Genomic DNA, 16,616 nt, shown 5'->3' on the forward strand with positions numbered 1-16,616 from the left:
GCTGCAGATGGTGTCAATGTACATTGGTCAACAATACAGCGCACGTTGCACAAGGAGAAGCTGTATGGGAGAGTGATGCGAAAGAAGCCGTTTCTGCAAGCACGCCACAAACTGAGTCACCTGAGGTATGCAAAAGCACATCTGGACAAGCCAGTTACATTTTGGAAGAAGGTCCTGTGGACTGATGAAACAAAGATTGAGTTGTTTGGTCATACAAAAAGATGTTATGCATGGAGGCAAAAAAACACAGCATTCCAAGAAAAGCACTTGCTACCCACAGTAAAATTTGGTGGCGGTTCCATCATGCTTTGGGGCTGTGTGGCCAATGCCGGCACCGGGAATCTTGTTAAAGTTGAGGGTCGCATGGATTCAACTCAGTATCAGCAGATTCTTGACAATAATGTGTAAGAATCAGTGACGAAGTTGAAGTTACGCAGGGGATGGATATTTCAGCAAGACAATGATCCAAAACACCGCTCCAAATCTACTCAGGCATTCATGCAGAGGAACAATTACAATGTTCTGGAATGGCCATCCCAGTCTCCAGACCTGAATATCATTGAAAATCTGTGGGATGATTTTAAGCATGCTGTCCATGCTCGGCGACCATCAAACTTAACTGAACTGGAATTGTTTTGTAAACAGGAATGGTCAAATATACCTTCATCCAGGATCCAGGAACTCATTAAAAGCTACAGGAAGCGACTAGAGGCTGTTATTTTTGCAAAAGGAATGTCTACAAAATATTAATGTCACTTTTATGTTGGGGTGCCCATACTTTTGCACTGGTCAAATTTTGTTTAAATGAGGATTGTACATTTTCTGTTAGTACAATAAACCTCATTTCAATCCAGAAATATTACTCAGTCCATCAGTTATTAGATATATGAAACGGAAATAGCTGTTGCAAAAACCCAAATTGTTATAAAGAAAAAAGGTTAACATTAATAGGGGTGCCCAAACTTTTTCATATGACTGTAATTAGAGACACACCTGTGTATATATTTTAATGCCCACTTGAAACACACTGTTTCTTTGTATAGCATCATGGGAAAGTGAAATGAAATCAGCAAAGATCTCAGGAAGAGAATTCTAGACTTGAACAAGTCTGGTTCATCCTTGGGTGCAATTTTCAGATACTTGAAGGTGCCTTGTTCATCTGTACAAACAATTATATGCAAGTACAAACAAAATGGGAATCTCCAGTCATCATACCACAAAGGAAGGAAACGGGTTCTGTGTACCAGAGATGAACATGCTTTGGTCAGACATGTGGATATCAACCCAATAACAAAAGCAAAAGACCTTATGAAGATGCTGGCGAAAGCTGGTAAGATTGTTTTATTATCCACATTGAAATCAGTTCTGTATCAAAATGGGCTGAAAGGACACTCTGCCAGGAAGAAGCCATTGCTTCAAAAGAAACATAAAAAAAGGCAGATTAATGTTTTCAAATGCACACAGGAACAAAGACCTTAATATTTGGAGACATGTCCTGTAGTCTTACAAAACTAAAATTGAACTGTTTGACCATGATCATCGTATTGTTCGGAGGAAAAAGGGAGAAGCTTTGAAGCCTAAAAACACCATCCCAACTGTGAAACACGGGGGTAGCAGCATCATGTTGTGGGGTTGTTTTGCTGCAGGAGTGACTGGTGTACTTCACAAAATAGATGGCATCATGAGGAAAGAAGAATATGTGGAAATACTGAAGCAACATCTCGAGACATCAGCCAGAAACTTAAAGCTTGGGCGGAAATGGGTCTTCCAAATGACCTAAAGCATACTGCCAAACTGATTACAAAGTTGCTTAAGGATAACAAAGTCTATGTTTTGGAGTGGCTATCACAAAACTCTGATTACAATCCTATTGAAAGTTTACAGGCAACGCTGAAAAGGCAGGTGCAAGCAAGGTGACCTACAACCGTGGCTCAGTTACACCGGTTTTGTTAGGAGGAATGGGCCCAAATTCCTGATACAGTGGACCAGGGGTCAGACGAAAAATTCTCAGCTTTAGAATTCCAATGGTGTGGCGAGAGCCTCAAAACCACGGTGATAACTGCTACTTCTGCATAGTTAAAAGGTATGAACACAAAGACAAAATCTTCAATCCAGTATCCAAATCTTCCCTCAGCTCTAAGTTTGGTTGCTCACTGCAATGTAGTTCCTGTACCTATCTACACTACTTTGGAAATTTACAACTACTGTACTAAATTCTGAATTCTGTCAGTATAGTTTTTAAAATAAAAAAATCTATGATGAATATTTCGTGCCTTCAGAAGTTGATGCCATAATATGCAGCCATTTACTCAAGCTAGGTTGATTGACTTGGTATGATATCTTGCTCTGCTGAAGTCATCAGCAGAGTTACTTGGTTCAAGGGTAAAGGAAAAGAACTTTCTAGTTTCCGGTACCACATATATGTATTGTAATAGAGAAAAAGATTTTCTGAAATATTTCCATATAGACGAGGAGCTTGTATACTGACTGCACTGATGTCTACGGACTTCTTTAGTGAATGCAATGTGAGTTAGCTGAAGAATGGAGGGTTTTTATTGACAACTCAAAGAGAAGTCTAAAGTATACATTGCTTCACATTGGCAATAAACTCAAGTACAAAGAGTAGCAGACCTAAACGGCCTGTCTATGTAGATGTTTGGGGGTAAGTTAGACAATGAACACAAAGTCTACAGGAGGGAATTCTATATATCCAGACAGACCAAAACTCATATATGCAAAATAATTTGAGCTTTATTAACATAATAATACTATTAAAAACATATTAAAAACCAAGGAAAAAACATACAGTAACAGAAGAGTGGTCTACGACTGGAAAAATGATTTACATAATACTATATTGAACAAAATATTATTTGTGGGTCAAAAATAATATTTTTATGCATTTACAGCTAAAGGTCCATATGAATAAATTCAGTGTCTTCCAATAAGTCAGTGCATATGAATAAATTGACCAGCAATACTTCAATGTGTTAAGCTGCGAACCCTGAACCCAGATTACTGGCTATGATCCTTTACAAGGGTCACTCCTAGAGCTGCTTCCCTCTTCCTGTGTTATCAGTTGGCAGATCTTTTTACCTTCCTAAGTTCCCCCTTGACTGGCCAACACTGGACTCGCTCCCATTAAGGTCTCTTTTTAGCAGCTATCCCCTACATGCCTGTATGGTAGATTTCTGTCGCAGGACATATCATTGGGGCAACCTGTGAGGCCGCACAGAGGCCCAAGAGATAAGGAGGCTGTAACGCCCGTAATGCCCTTACCAGTGGCTGACCCATCCCCAGACACTGCCGCAGCCTCCCAGGGCCTGCGCACACTACACATGCCTCCTGGGAGTGCTCTTAGGGTACATGCAACTTGTCATAAGGCCCAGTATGCCCTTACCCGGAAGTGCCTCTGAGCTTATTGCTGAAAGGCATCAGGTACTTAAGGCACCTTCCCCTTAAGTGAGGTGCCTGGGCAATGTGGTGTATACATTGCCAGTTGACAGGTCCCAGTTGTGTAGTTAATGTCCTGTTGTATTTCTGATACTTATCTGTATTCCAGTGCATTATATATCCGCTGCTGCTGCTGCACGTGTCCATCCTGGCTGCATCTACGATGCCAGCCGCTGATGCTGCATCTCCTATCAGAGACTGTTTGTGCCCATTCCACTGGCACCAGCTGTTGAGGTACTAAGATACCCTGGTTCTACCCTTGGTGGCTATCTACCAGCACTATCCTATTTCTACCACCTGTGGCTTTAGTGAAGATTTGGTAGCCATACAAAAACACTTCTCCAGGTCAGAGATCGGTGTCTAATTCCCCTTCAATTGACTCATCAGGCGTTACAGGGGCCCATTTTTATTTCCAAACCAGGCAGAATTGTGCATTATGATGAGCTCTTGGATTGCAAAGGGCCCATTTATTGTTCTTGCACAAATGCTCTTTCCTGTCTGTGCCCGCTAGTGCTCTGTCACCACTAAAGTTTTCCTGCTGGACATGTTCACTTGTCCTTACACACACACATCCACCCAAAACTTGTCTTCTCTCTGAAGGTGACTTACATATCTGACTTGAACCAGGAACCTTCTCACATTGGTTTCTATCACTCCTCCCTCTCCCTGGATGACTAGGCATTAACCTTCTCCTTTCCAAACAACAGTCTATATAAGAGTAAAAAGGAAGAAAGTGACCTCTTATGGCCTGTGGTTAGTATGGTGGTCCACAAGGAAATTAACTCTTGATGCCATAGGAAAACATTAAAGAAATAAAAACGTTACAGAAATACAATTAGTGTCTACAGAGGGAATGCGACAACCTGTCCATCTCCTTACATTCACACACATATTTACACAGATTTCATTAATAAAACCATTTATAGCCTATAAAACCCATGGTGCTATTTACTGTACATGTCTGTGATTTTTGCATATGGGTCTGTAAAAAAAAACACTGGCAGAACTTGTATGCCATTCCCCTGCCATATGTATTTTGTCAGTTTTTAACATTTAAGGGCGGCTTCTCACTTGCGAGTTTCTCGCAGTAGTGCAATGCGAGAAATTCTCGCATTGCACTCGGACACATGTTATTCAATGATTCAGCTCTCATCTGCGATTTTTTTCTCAGTCCAAATTGGACTGAGAAAAAAATCGCAGCAAGCTGCTTTTTGGCGAGTTTCTCGCAGAGTCTCTCCAATGCAACTCTATGGGAGCATGAAAAAAATGCATGTCACACGGACCGGCACTCACACCATCCTAGTGACATTCGTTTTTCTAAATACATTAATCATGTTTCTCAAAACACTGGAAATGAGGGAAGTCTCACAATGTCGGTCAATTATAGAGATTGACCGACATTGTGAGACCTCACTCATTTCCAGTGTTTTGAGAAACATGCGATTAATGTCGGTCGGTCTCTCCCTCTCAGTCTCTATTCTCTCTCTGTCGGTCGGTCTGTCGGTCGGTCTCTCTCTCTGTCGGTCGGTCTGTCGGTCTCTCTCTCTGTTGGTCTCTCTCTCTCTGTCCATGTCGGTCTATTGTAACGGCGGCAGGGGGCGCCTCGGGGGTTGTAGTCGCGGTCTCCCGCCTAGGGGGCGGCAGGCTGACCCCCGGCACGGCCGTCACTGTTAAAACAGAGGTGTTGTTTGTGGGGCAGAGTGTAGGTGGCAGGGACGCTTCCATGTGGGCAATTTGCTTCTCGGTAACACCTTTTTCTCTCGGCTCACAGGCCTCTTCACCACTCCCAGTAAAGAGCCACAGACAGGCAGTTGATGAACCAAGAAACATTTTATTGATCACAACTTCCACTCTTCTCTACACCTTTCAGCATCAAGTCACTTTGGTTTACAGGTTAAACTTCTTGCTGACGGTTTCCTCTTTCCCCGGTAACTTTCCCTTGCCTGCAGGGGACATGCGTTAACCCCCTAGTAGCTGCACACTGAACCCTGTTTCACTGTAGGGCAGATCTAGCACAGACTACCGGCTCCGGATAAGTTCTCACCTCTCCACTTCCTTGCCGGGGAACAGCTTCACTTGTTTTCTACGGGCGTCCCCATTTACCTTCACTTCTTTGTCAGGGCACTACCCTTCGCCTGCAGGGGCCTCTTGTTATCCCCCTGATAGCTGCACTGCACTGTAGTACACACTACCGGCTTTGGGACTAGTCTTGACTCTTCCACTTCTTCTGCCACTGCACCACTTCCACACTCTGCCCCGTCACCTCAGACTCCTTTCTCCAGTCACATCTCACTGCACACTGGACTCTGCATTCAGAACCCTTCCTTCCCCTCCTAGGCTGCCCTCCCCTCCTTCCCTGCCACTGTTACCAGGGGAACCACTGCTCTACACTGGCAGCTAGTGGAGAAACCGTTTATATCAAGTAACATTTTACCATCAACATTTACAATTTGCCACCACACTACTGTGGCATCTTCAGGGGGGGAAAAACTGTTCCTTCACTGCCAGGGGTCCGACTACCCCTTACATTCCTCCCCTCTTTAACCTCAGCCTCCTGGCGAGGTTCGTACCTGTAAAACAACACATGTAGGAAAACACAATACTTAAAACACACAGATTGGCACACAAGTTTGGTGCCCAGAGTCCCTCCAGGGAAGCTCCCGGTCTTAGTCGCACATCTGCCCGGAGGCCCTCCTCAGGCGCTCCTGGTCTTAGCTGACCTTCTGCCCGGAGGCTATTTCCAAGCGCTCCCGGTCTTTGGGTGGGCAGAAAACAACAGGACAACAAGATTCCTTCTTAACAGTCACGGAAGGAGTCCACGCACAGTTCTGCATTAAGCTCCTCCCGGGCTCAGTACTTTTAACGTTACTGTAACTGGAAACATTCACCGGCTTTCAACAGTACTGGTTTTCAACGGCAAACAAATCACTCTCTTCCGGACGATTACCTCTGGTTCTGGGATATCTTGCCAGTACGGGGCCTTAACTCCTGAGGGGGGCAGAGGGCCTACCTTAACAGACGCGGGCGCCTCCGGAATCTGTACGGATGCTCCTGGTGGCCCGCTCCCCAGAGTCAGCCGGGACTTGTAGGTGGCCCGGACTTCCGTCGTCGTTTCCCCGGTAACGGCATCCCATGAGGTAAAAAACGTGACCTTTGCTGGTTTCTCCGAGACTCCAGTCACGGCCGGTATCATGCTTGCCAGCAACGTGATGGTGGGTAACTCTCCCACCGAGCTCTCCATCGGACGTTCTCTTCTGCGTCCTACGGACACCAATTGCGCCCGCTACGGCTTGCTTGTCTGTCCTGGCCTCCATTTTGTGTAGCACAGGTAACTGGAACTGTTGATTCTGCTGCTGTGATTGCAATGGCACCGGGGAAGGTGGAGGCGGTTCTTCTTTTCCCGCTTTAGCACACACTCCACCCCCGGCTTCACCCACCAGGTCTGCATAGCATTGGCGACGCCTTTTCTTTCTTGCGGCGCCGCCCACGTCTCTAGACCTCTGCAGCTTCTTGGGGCAAGTACCTCCCCTCTTTGGGCGGCGCACTCCGGGCTTCTTCCTCCCAGGCCAGCCCAGCATTTTTCGTTTGGCGCCAACTTTTCGCGCCTCTGCTGAGTCCATGAGGACGGCCGCCATCTTGCCGCCATCTTGTGGCCTGTTCAGCACGTCAGGCACCACTTGATCTTCCTCACAGTTTCTGGTTGGGGTTTCTTGCATGCAGGCTTGATCCTGCCGACTACGCCAGTTTGTAACGGGGGCAGGGGGCTCCTCGGGGGTTGTAGTCGCGGTCTCCCGCCTAGGGGGCGGCAGGCTGACCCCCGGCCGTCACTGTTAAAACAGAGGTGTTGTTTGTGGGGCAGAGTGTAGGTGGCAAGGACGCTTCCATGTGGGCAATTTGCTTCTCGGTAACACCTTTTTCTCTCGGCTCACAGGCCTCTTCACCACTCCCAGTAAAGAGCCACAGACAGGCAGTTGATGAACCAAGAAACATTTTATTGATCACAACTTCCACTCTTCTCTACACCTTTCAGCATCAAGTCACTTTGGTTTACAGGTTAAACTTCTTGCTGACGGTTTCCTCTTTCCCCGATAACTTTCCCTTGCCTGCAGGGGACATGCGTTAACCCCCTAGTAGCTGCACACTGAACCCTGTTTCACTGTAGGGCAGATCTAGCACAGACTGCCGGCTCCGGATAAGTTCTCACCTCTCCACTTCCTTGCCGGGGAACAGCTTCACTTGTTTTCTACGGGCATCCCCATTTACCTTCACTTTTTTGTCAGGGCACTACCCTTCGCCTGCAGGGGCCTCTTGTTATCCCCCTGATAGCTGCACTGCACTGTAGTACACACTACCGGCTTTGGGACTAGTCTTGACTCTTCCACTTCTTCTGCCACTGCACCACTTCCACACTCTGCCCCGTCACCTCAGACTCCTTTCTCCAGTCACATCTCACTGCACACTGGACTCTGCATTCAGAACTCTTCCTTCCCCTCCTAGGCTGCCCTCCCCTCCTTCCCTGCCACTGTTACCAGGGGAACCACTGCTCTACACTGGCAGCTAGTGGAGAAACCGTTTATATCAAGTAACATTTTACCATCAACATTTACAATTTGCCACCACACTACTGTGGCATCTTCAGGGGGGGGAAAAACTGTTCCTTCACTACCAGGGGTCCGACTACCCCTTACACTATTCCTTTCCCCCCCTCTCTCATACTCACCGATCCCCGATCACCAGCGCGGCGCTGCACGGCGTTCATACTGCTCCAGCGGCTTCTCCTCTTTTGAAAACGCCGGCCGCTCATTATTCAATCTCGTATTCCCTGCTTTTCCCGCCCACCGGCGCCTATGATTGGTTGCAGTCAGACACCTCCCCACGATGAGTGACAGCTGTCTCACTGCAACCAATCACAGCTGCCGGTGGGCGGGTCTATATCATGCAGTTAAAAAAAAAAAAAAATTAAAAAAAACAGAGTGTGGTCCCCCCAATTTTAATACCAGCCAGGGTAAAGCCACATGGCTGCAGGCTGGTATTCTCAGGATGGAGAGCCCCACGTTATGGGGAGCCTCCCACCCTAACAATATCAGCCAGCAGCCGGCCGGAATAGCCGCATCCATGAGATGCGACAGTCCCGGGACTGTCCCCGGCCATCCCGAATTGCCCTGGTGTGTTGGCAATCAAGTTAATAAGAAGTTAATGGCAGCAGCCCATAGCTGCCACTAAGTCCTAGATTAATCATGGCAGGCGTCTCCCCAAGATACCTTCCATGATTAACCTGTAAGATAAAGTAAATGAAGACATACACCAAAAAATTCTTTATTTGAAATAAATAACAAAAAAAAACAAACTCTTTCACCACTTTATTCAAGTCCCCAAATACCCTTCCATGTCCGACGTAATCCACAGAGGTCCCTCGACGCTGTCAGCTCTGCTACATCGGAAGCTGACAGAGAGCGGTCACAGACCACGACCGCTCTCTGTGAGCTCCCCGCAGCGACTGAAGTGAGTTGCGCTATCAGCGATGACGTCACTCAGGTTACCCGCGGCCACTGCTCTCAGCGGGAGGACTTCTGTTGTGGCCGCGGGTAACCTCAGTGACGGCACCGCTGATAGCGCGGCTCACTGCGGTCACTCATGGGATTTGCGGTCACCGGTGAGATCTTCACCGGTGACCGAAAATCAGGCCATGCCACACAGACAGAGCCGCAGGATGACAATGAAGTCAGGTAACGTTCATCAGACTTCATTCTGATCGTGCGGCTCTGTCTGTGTCTGCTGTCAGCGGCTATTCAGCTCTGCTACATGGCTCTGTCTGTGGCTGCTGTCAGCGGTCATGGAGCAGAGCTGAATGGCAGATGACAGTTGCTGAGAGAAAAAGGATCACACACGGATCACACACGCTCTGCTACCCTGGAAACAATTAAAAAAAAGCATCGCACTTGCATTGCACACTGACCTAACGTGAACTAAAATCGGCCGAGTTTTTTTCAGGCAACTCGGACCGATTTTACACGCATAGGTGTGTTTCCAGCCTAACAGTTTAACTTCTTTTTGCATACTAGATAATATCTGATGGTATAAACAAACACACTAATTACTGTTGAAAATCTGATCTGATCGAGTGCACTGATGATGAGGAGGTCGAACTTCTGAAATGCTGCTTTGAAGTGAGCCAGTGACATTTAAAGAGGACTTTTCACCAGTTTAAGCAGGTGAAACTGGCCACGTCATGGAATAGTAGCTGAAGAGCTAAGTAAATTGTAGTTTTAGTTTTTTAATTTTTCCTCCAAGTTGCAGATATATTAGCTTGTAAAGTTTAAGTTAGAATTATGTATACTGTCTTTATTTATAACAGGGAAAAGGGAAAGGGGAAACATAAAATGAGGTGTAGCAAGCATTGAAATTACTTATTTTACAATTTTTGTCATTTTTTAACAAACAATAGGCTTTAGATATAATTTGAAAGGCAACATTAAAAAAATAAATAAATAAATAAAAATATACAACTCCAGGATTCCTAGCAACTATTACTATGCAAAAGAAACATACTGCAAATATAAGGCAAATTTTGCAAACAGTAAGAAAATTCACACAACTAATATATGTAGAAAAAAAACCACAAGAGAATAACATCAAAGGTCATATATCTTAAGGGTTGGGTTAAATTTAAGAGACCACAAATACCACCTCTCAGCATATCTAGAAAAGTTACCTTCCTTCAGGGCTATGTTGTACTCATATATGTTGTGTAAGGAAACCCTATCTATAACTTCTTGTATTGAGGGGACATCTATTTCCTTCCATTTGGACGCTAGTAAAGATTTAATGACCAAAAGAATATGGCAAGTAATTTGTTTACACCGCTTTTTCAACTCCTCCAAACCAATAGATAGGAGAACTAGCTCAGAGGTCAAATGAATTCTAACTGAGGTCACCGTATATATAAGATGTTCTGTGTCTTTCCATAGGGTACCCAACAAAGGACAACTCCAAAACAATATGGAAAAAAGAGCCAGTACAGCCACCACCCCTCCAACAAAGACTTGAATTAGAGGATGAGATGACATTCAATCTTTGAGGCGTATAATACCATCTACTAAGTCATTTATAGTGTGTTTCCTGCAAATTAGCACAAGCACAATTCGTATATGTGTGTTTCAAGGACGTTTGCCATCGTTTAAATGAGAATGAGCAATCCAGATCTCTTTCCCAAGATTTCATATACTGTAATTTAGTCAATTGGAGATCATCATTGAATATTCTGTAAATGTTACTAGTTTTCCAGAAGATCTCATTAGTCGGATTGTGCAAAAGAACATTCAGTAATCTTGGAATCTTGAAGGCAGAAGTTGTTGTATCAAGAATTCACTTATCCTAACCCAATTAATCTTTTCTGTATCAGGCAGATGGTATACCTCAGCAAGAGCCTCAAATCCTAAAAGAGAATTATTTCTTAATAAATTACACATGTTTAAAATTCCCTTCTTTTTCCAACCATCTAGTTTAATACGTGGGATTAATAATTCTAATAGATCTAACGAGACCTCTCTAATCTCGCTGAGGGGTTCGCCCTGGCGTAATAAAATATCTTGCAGTAATCTCCACGTTCTTATTTCTGCCTTGGTAGTTGGATTATCCACTAAACGTTTGTTTCTTTTTATTAAATATGACAAGATCACATCCTGTTTATGATGATTATGGCACAGGCCTTTCTCAATGTACATCCAACTATTGTTGAAATGATCCAGTAATGTGTTTTGGGTTTGCTTGACCAAATTCATCAAATAATAGGCTTGGATATTAGGCAATCCAATACCTCAATTTTTCTTATGCTTAAATAAGGTATAGGTTAGAATTATAACACACTATGAAGAAAAAGACATGGATCGCACATCCCAAAAATACATTGATCTAAAAGCCGCTAGGCAAAATATTAAATAGAACATGAGGTTCTTTTGTTACCATTCTGATCAGATTGTATTAAGCCCACTGCCACGTCACGGCAAACCTCTTGAGTGGGTCCCTAACCTGACCTTTTTGTGTGGCACCGTGCACCGACCACCGCCGTAGCGACAAAGCGCCAGCAGGGCGGGCGACCTGGCGCCTCACAGCACCCATGCTGCAAGGCAAAGCCCCCAAGGCTCCAGGCCGCGCCGCCCCACCGACACCACACCACCACAACAGCAGCCACCACACAGCACCAGCACACAGTGAGAGGAGCTGTGCACTCACCTCCCACATGTGAACTGGGAGCAAAAAGAAGGCTGACCCCTCTTGCAGTTTCCTGCTGATTAAAATCACCTGTGCCAAATGGGGAGAGTGCAGATCCAAGCAAAAAAAAGAGGGGGATAGAATGTTGTATAACACACTATGAAGAAAAAGACATGGATCGCACATCCCAAAAATACATTGATCTAAAAGCCGCTAGGCAAAATATTAAATAGAACATGAGGTTCTTTTGTTACCATTCTGATCAGATTGTATTAAGCCCACTGCCACGTCACGGCAAACCTCTTGAGTGGGTCCCTAACCTGACCTTTTTGTGTGGCACCGTGCTGGCGCTTTGTCGCTACGGCGGTGGTCGGTGCACGGTGCCACACAAAAAGGTCAGGTTAGGGACCCACTCAAGAGGTTTGCCGTGACGTGGCAGTGGGCTTAATACAATCTGATCAGAATGGTAACAAAAGAACCTCATGTTCTATTTAATATTTTGCCTAGCGGCTTTTAGATCAATGTATTTTTGGGATGTGCGATCCATGTCTTTTTCTTCATAGTGTGTTATACAACATTCTATCCCCCTCTTTTTTTTGCTTGGATCTGCACTCTCCCCATTTGGCACAGGTGATTTTAATCAGCAGGAAACTGCAAGAGGGGTCAGCCTTCTTTTTGCTCCCAGTTCACATATGGGAGCCAGTGGGAGGTGAGTGCACAGCTCCTCTCACTGTGTGCTGGTGCTGTGTGGTGGCTGCTGTTGTGGTGGTGTGGTGTCGGTGGGGCGGCGCGGCCTGGAGCCTTGGGGGCTTTGCCTTGCAGCATGGGTGCTGTGAGGCGCCAGGTCGCCCGCCCTGCTGGCGCTTTGTCGCTACGGCGGTGGTCGGTGCACGGTGCCACACAAAAAGGTCAGGTTAGGGACCCACTCAAGAGGTTTGCCGTGACGTGGCAGTGGGCTTAATACAATCTGATCAGAATGGTAACAAAAGAACCTCATGTTCTATTTAATATTTTGCCTAGCGGCTTTTAGATCAATGTATTTTTGGGATGTGCGATCCATGTCTTTTTCTTCATAGTGTGTTATACAACATTCTATCCCCCTCTTTTTTTTGCTTGGATCTGCACTCTCCCCATTTGGCACAGGTGATTTTAATCAGCAGGAAACTGCAAGAGGGGTCAGCCTTCTTTTTGCTCCCAGTTCACATATGGGAGCCAGTGGGAGGTGAGTGCACAGCTCCTCTCACTGTGTGCTGGTGCTGTGTGGTGGCTGCTGTTGTGGTGGTGTGGTGTCGGTGGGGCGGCGCGGCCTGGAGCCTTGGGGGCTTTGCCTTGCAGCATGGGTGCTGTGAGGCGCCAGGTCGCCCGCCCTGCTGGCGCTTTGTCGCTACGGCGGTGGTCGGTGCACGGTGCCACACAAAAAGGTCAGGTTAGGGACCCACTCAAGAGGTTTGCCGTGACGTGGCAGTGGGCTTAATACAATCTGATCAGAATGGTAACAAAAGAACCTCATGTTCTATTTAATATTTTGCCTAGCGGCTTTTAGATCAATGTATTTTTGGGATGTGCGATCCATGTCTTTTTCTTCATAGTGTGTTATACAACATTCTATCCCCCTCTTTTTTTTGCTTGGATCTGCACTCTCCCCATTTGGCACAGGTGATTTTAATCAGCAGGAAACTGCAAGAGGGGTCAGCCTTCTTTTTGCTCCCAGTTCACATATGGGAGCCAGTGGGAGGTGAGTGCACAGCTCCTCTCACTGTGTGCTGGTGCTGTGTGGTGGCTGCTGTTGTGGTGGTGTGGTGTCGGTGGGGCGGCGCGGCCTGGAGCCTTGGGGGCTTTGCCTTGCAGCATGGGTGCTGTGAGGCGCCAGGTCGCCCGCCCTGCTGGCGCTTTGTCGCTACGGCGGTGGTCGGTGCACGGTGCCACACAAAAAGGTCAGGTTAGGGACCCACTCAAGAGGTTTGCCGTGACGTGGCAGTGGGCTTAATACAATCTGATCAGAATGGTAACAAAAGAACCTCATGTTCTATTTAATATTTTGCCTAGCGGCTTTTAGATCAATGTATTTTTGGGATGTGCGATCCATGTCTTTTTCTTCATAGTGTGTTATACAACATTCTATCCCCCTCTTTTTTTTGCTTGGATCTGCACTCTCCCCATTTGGCACAGGTGATTTTAATCAGCAGGAAACTGCAAGAGGGGTCAGCCTTCTTTTTGCTCCCAGTTCACATATGGGAGCCAGTGGGAGGTGAGTGCACAGCTCCTCTCACTGTGTGCTGGTGCTGTGTGGTGGCTGCTGTTGTGGTGGTGTGGTGTCGGTGGGGCGGCGCGGCCTGGAGCCTTGGGGGCTTTGCCTTGCAGCATGGGTGCTGTGAGGCGCCAGGTCGCCCGCCCTGCTGGCGCTTTGTCGCTACGGCGGTGGTCGGTGCACGGTGCCACACAAAAAGGTCAGGTTAGGGACCCACTCAAGAGGTTTGCCGTGACGTGGCAGTGGGCTTAATACAATCTGATCAGAATGGTAACAAAAGAACCTCATGTTCTATTTAATATTTTGCCTAGCGGCTTTTAGATCAATGTATTTTTGGGATGTGCGATCCATGTCTTTTTCTTCATAGTGTGTTATAGGTTAGAATTATGTAGGATCAACAGGGTGTTATCAGAGTTTTGTTTCTGTGGATGTGTATTTCTTCCTCTAAATGAGGTTGGCCAATGAAAATACAAACAGCGTCATGCAGGGGTAAAATGATAGTGACAATTATTATGGTAACATAAAATACATTGTTTTTTCAATAAACAGAATAGATTGTGATATTTACTTGTATCGTATAGGGAACCACTTTCTTATTTCTCTTCGCAATTTTATTAATAATTGCATTAGCTTCAGTTTTACGATTTTGAGAGATAAGCCATCGAGGTGATTCTGGCACCCACCTATAAAACAAAATATGCATCTGTCAAGGAATAAAGTTCAATAAACGGATATAATCTATAACACATAACATTATCAACCTTGTGCTATTAAAATGGTTTTCAGATCTAAGAGAAAATGTCTGCAGTAGAGCTTGTCGAACTCACAGAAAACCAGGACCGGCGGTTCCCTGCTGAATTTCTTGAAAAACCCAGATCCGCTACAGCATCTGGTAGCCATATAAGTCTAGGGGACTTGGGCATCTTAGGCATTACATTACTGCTTTGGAAATATTGACAAAAAGAGATTCTTAGCTGATGTATTGGCCAATCTACGTGAGCCCGAGCACCAGCGGTAAGGTGAGGTCACTATATTGGGAACCTAACTGTAAATGCCACTATCTGCGATTAAAAATCTACATGTCTGGGCAGATACACACACCCTGGCTATGGGGCAAAGTGCTTGGCCAGAACAAATACACTACAACTATATCAGAAAACTGACCAGTAGCTTCCACAAATGTGAACAGGTACCAACCGTAAAACAACATAACTACAAAAGCATTTCCTGTGGCACTCAATTGCTGAGCACATATATAACATTAGTATTAAAAACAAAAGCTATTCAGGTGTCTCCAGGCATTTTTTTGGAGCAACAAGCAGGCGATATTACAAGCCTTCTAGTTTTTGGAAATCAGCCAAGAGGAGGGGAAGCTGGCAAAAGAAACTGTTCATGAGAGAGGCTTTCTGGATTATATAAGTTGATACTTAGTCACCAAAGGGGTTTGAATAGCAGAAAAGATACAATGTTTGTATACTAGCCAAGGTGGTGTTTTTTTCACTTCATTGTTGGGTGTGTTTTTTGGTATCCACATGGTTCATTAAGCAATTGATTAACGTATGTGCATAGTCAGCATTTTTTTTGTATAAAGCTATGTCTATGTTTTGTATGGTTTAAACTATGACTAAGAGCGCATTGTGCACCAGAAACGCGAAATATGCTGTCTCCACCAGGGCTGTGGAGTTGGAGTCGTGGAGTCTGAATCGGAGCTCATTTTGGTGGAGTCATAGTCGGTCTAAAATGTACCGACTCCGACTCCTAAAATATATAATAAATTGGGGACAGTAGTGCAATGCAGAATGTGCTGAATATTTTTTCATAGGAATTTGGGAAAGTTATGAAATGTCCTATAAATGGCTGCTCTATTCCTGATCTAAGGCTACATTCACACAGCGTTTTTGCTGCGTTTTTTGAGGATACATTTTTCAGCTGCAAAAGACGATCAGCTTTTGAAAAAACAGCATCACCTGAAAGGTTGTTGAGCTCATAAATAATGCTTTCAATAGCAAAAGCAGATTAGAAAACCGCCACAAACTGACATGCTCATTCTTTGTGAGGATCTGCTTTTGAGCACAAAAACGGATACTCACAAAACAATGTGTCTGAATGTCCTATCTTTTCACCCATTGCCTTTGCTGGGATGCCCAGAGTCACTGCATTTCACTGAATTATTTTGCAATCAATGTTCGATATGTTTGTGACAAGAAAGAAATTGTTACCAAGACGCTGGCAGTAAAAGATACTAAAGCTCATCACACTAGGCAGTTTCACCAGGCCTTAGTGGAAAAAGTTCTGCAAGATTACAAACTCCAAAAAGAACAGGTTCTTGCTATTGTAGCGGACAATGCTTCAAACATGATAAGTACAATTAAACTGATGAATGAGAGTAATGAACAACAGCTAGAAGAATATTTAGGATTTAGTATGTGTGAGATGGAAGGCCACAGTGTTGTTCATGTAACTAAGGAACAAACCGCTATTACAACAGAAGAACAGCAAAATTATACTTTAGGATTAGATGATCTTGTTGAAGCTGCTTCAAAACACTTTCATATTCATCACATGCGCTGTGTTGTGCACACACTGCAGCTGGCAATAAGAGATAGTCTGGAAGAGGGACCCCGATTTCACACATCCGGCTTTTCGCCGGTTTGGCAGATGCGGCGCACTCCAGTACAGTGTATACAGTATAGTGGCAGCGCAA

General features: G+C 45.2%; 1 protein-coding gene across 2 annotated transcripts in view; it reads right to left on the reverse strand.

The window, feature by feature from the left end:
* The window catches only part of SLC22A2 (solute carrier family 22 member 2), a 148,735-nt gene that overhangs the window by 90,320 nt on the left and 41,799 nt on the right, over window positions 1-16,616 (reverse strand). For both annotated transcript variants that reach the window (XM_075338171.1, XM_075338170.1), the window contains exon 5: window positions 14,481-14,595. In XM_075338171.1, the coding sequence (XP_075194286.1) occupies window positions 14,481-14,595 (115 nt within the window). The remainder of the gene's footprint in view (window positions 1-14,480; window positions 14,596-16,616) is intronic.

Source organism: Anomaloglossus baeobatrachus, chromosome 3 (genome assembly GCF_048569485.1).
Source record: "Anomaloglossus baeobatrachus isolate aAnoBae1 chromosome 3, aAnoBae1.hap1, whole genome shotgun sequence".
NCBI classification, from domain to species: Eukaryota; Metazoa; Chordata; class Amphibia; order Anura; family Aromobatidae; genus Anomaloglossus; species Anomaloglossus baeobatrachus.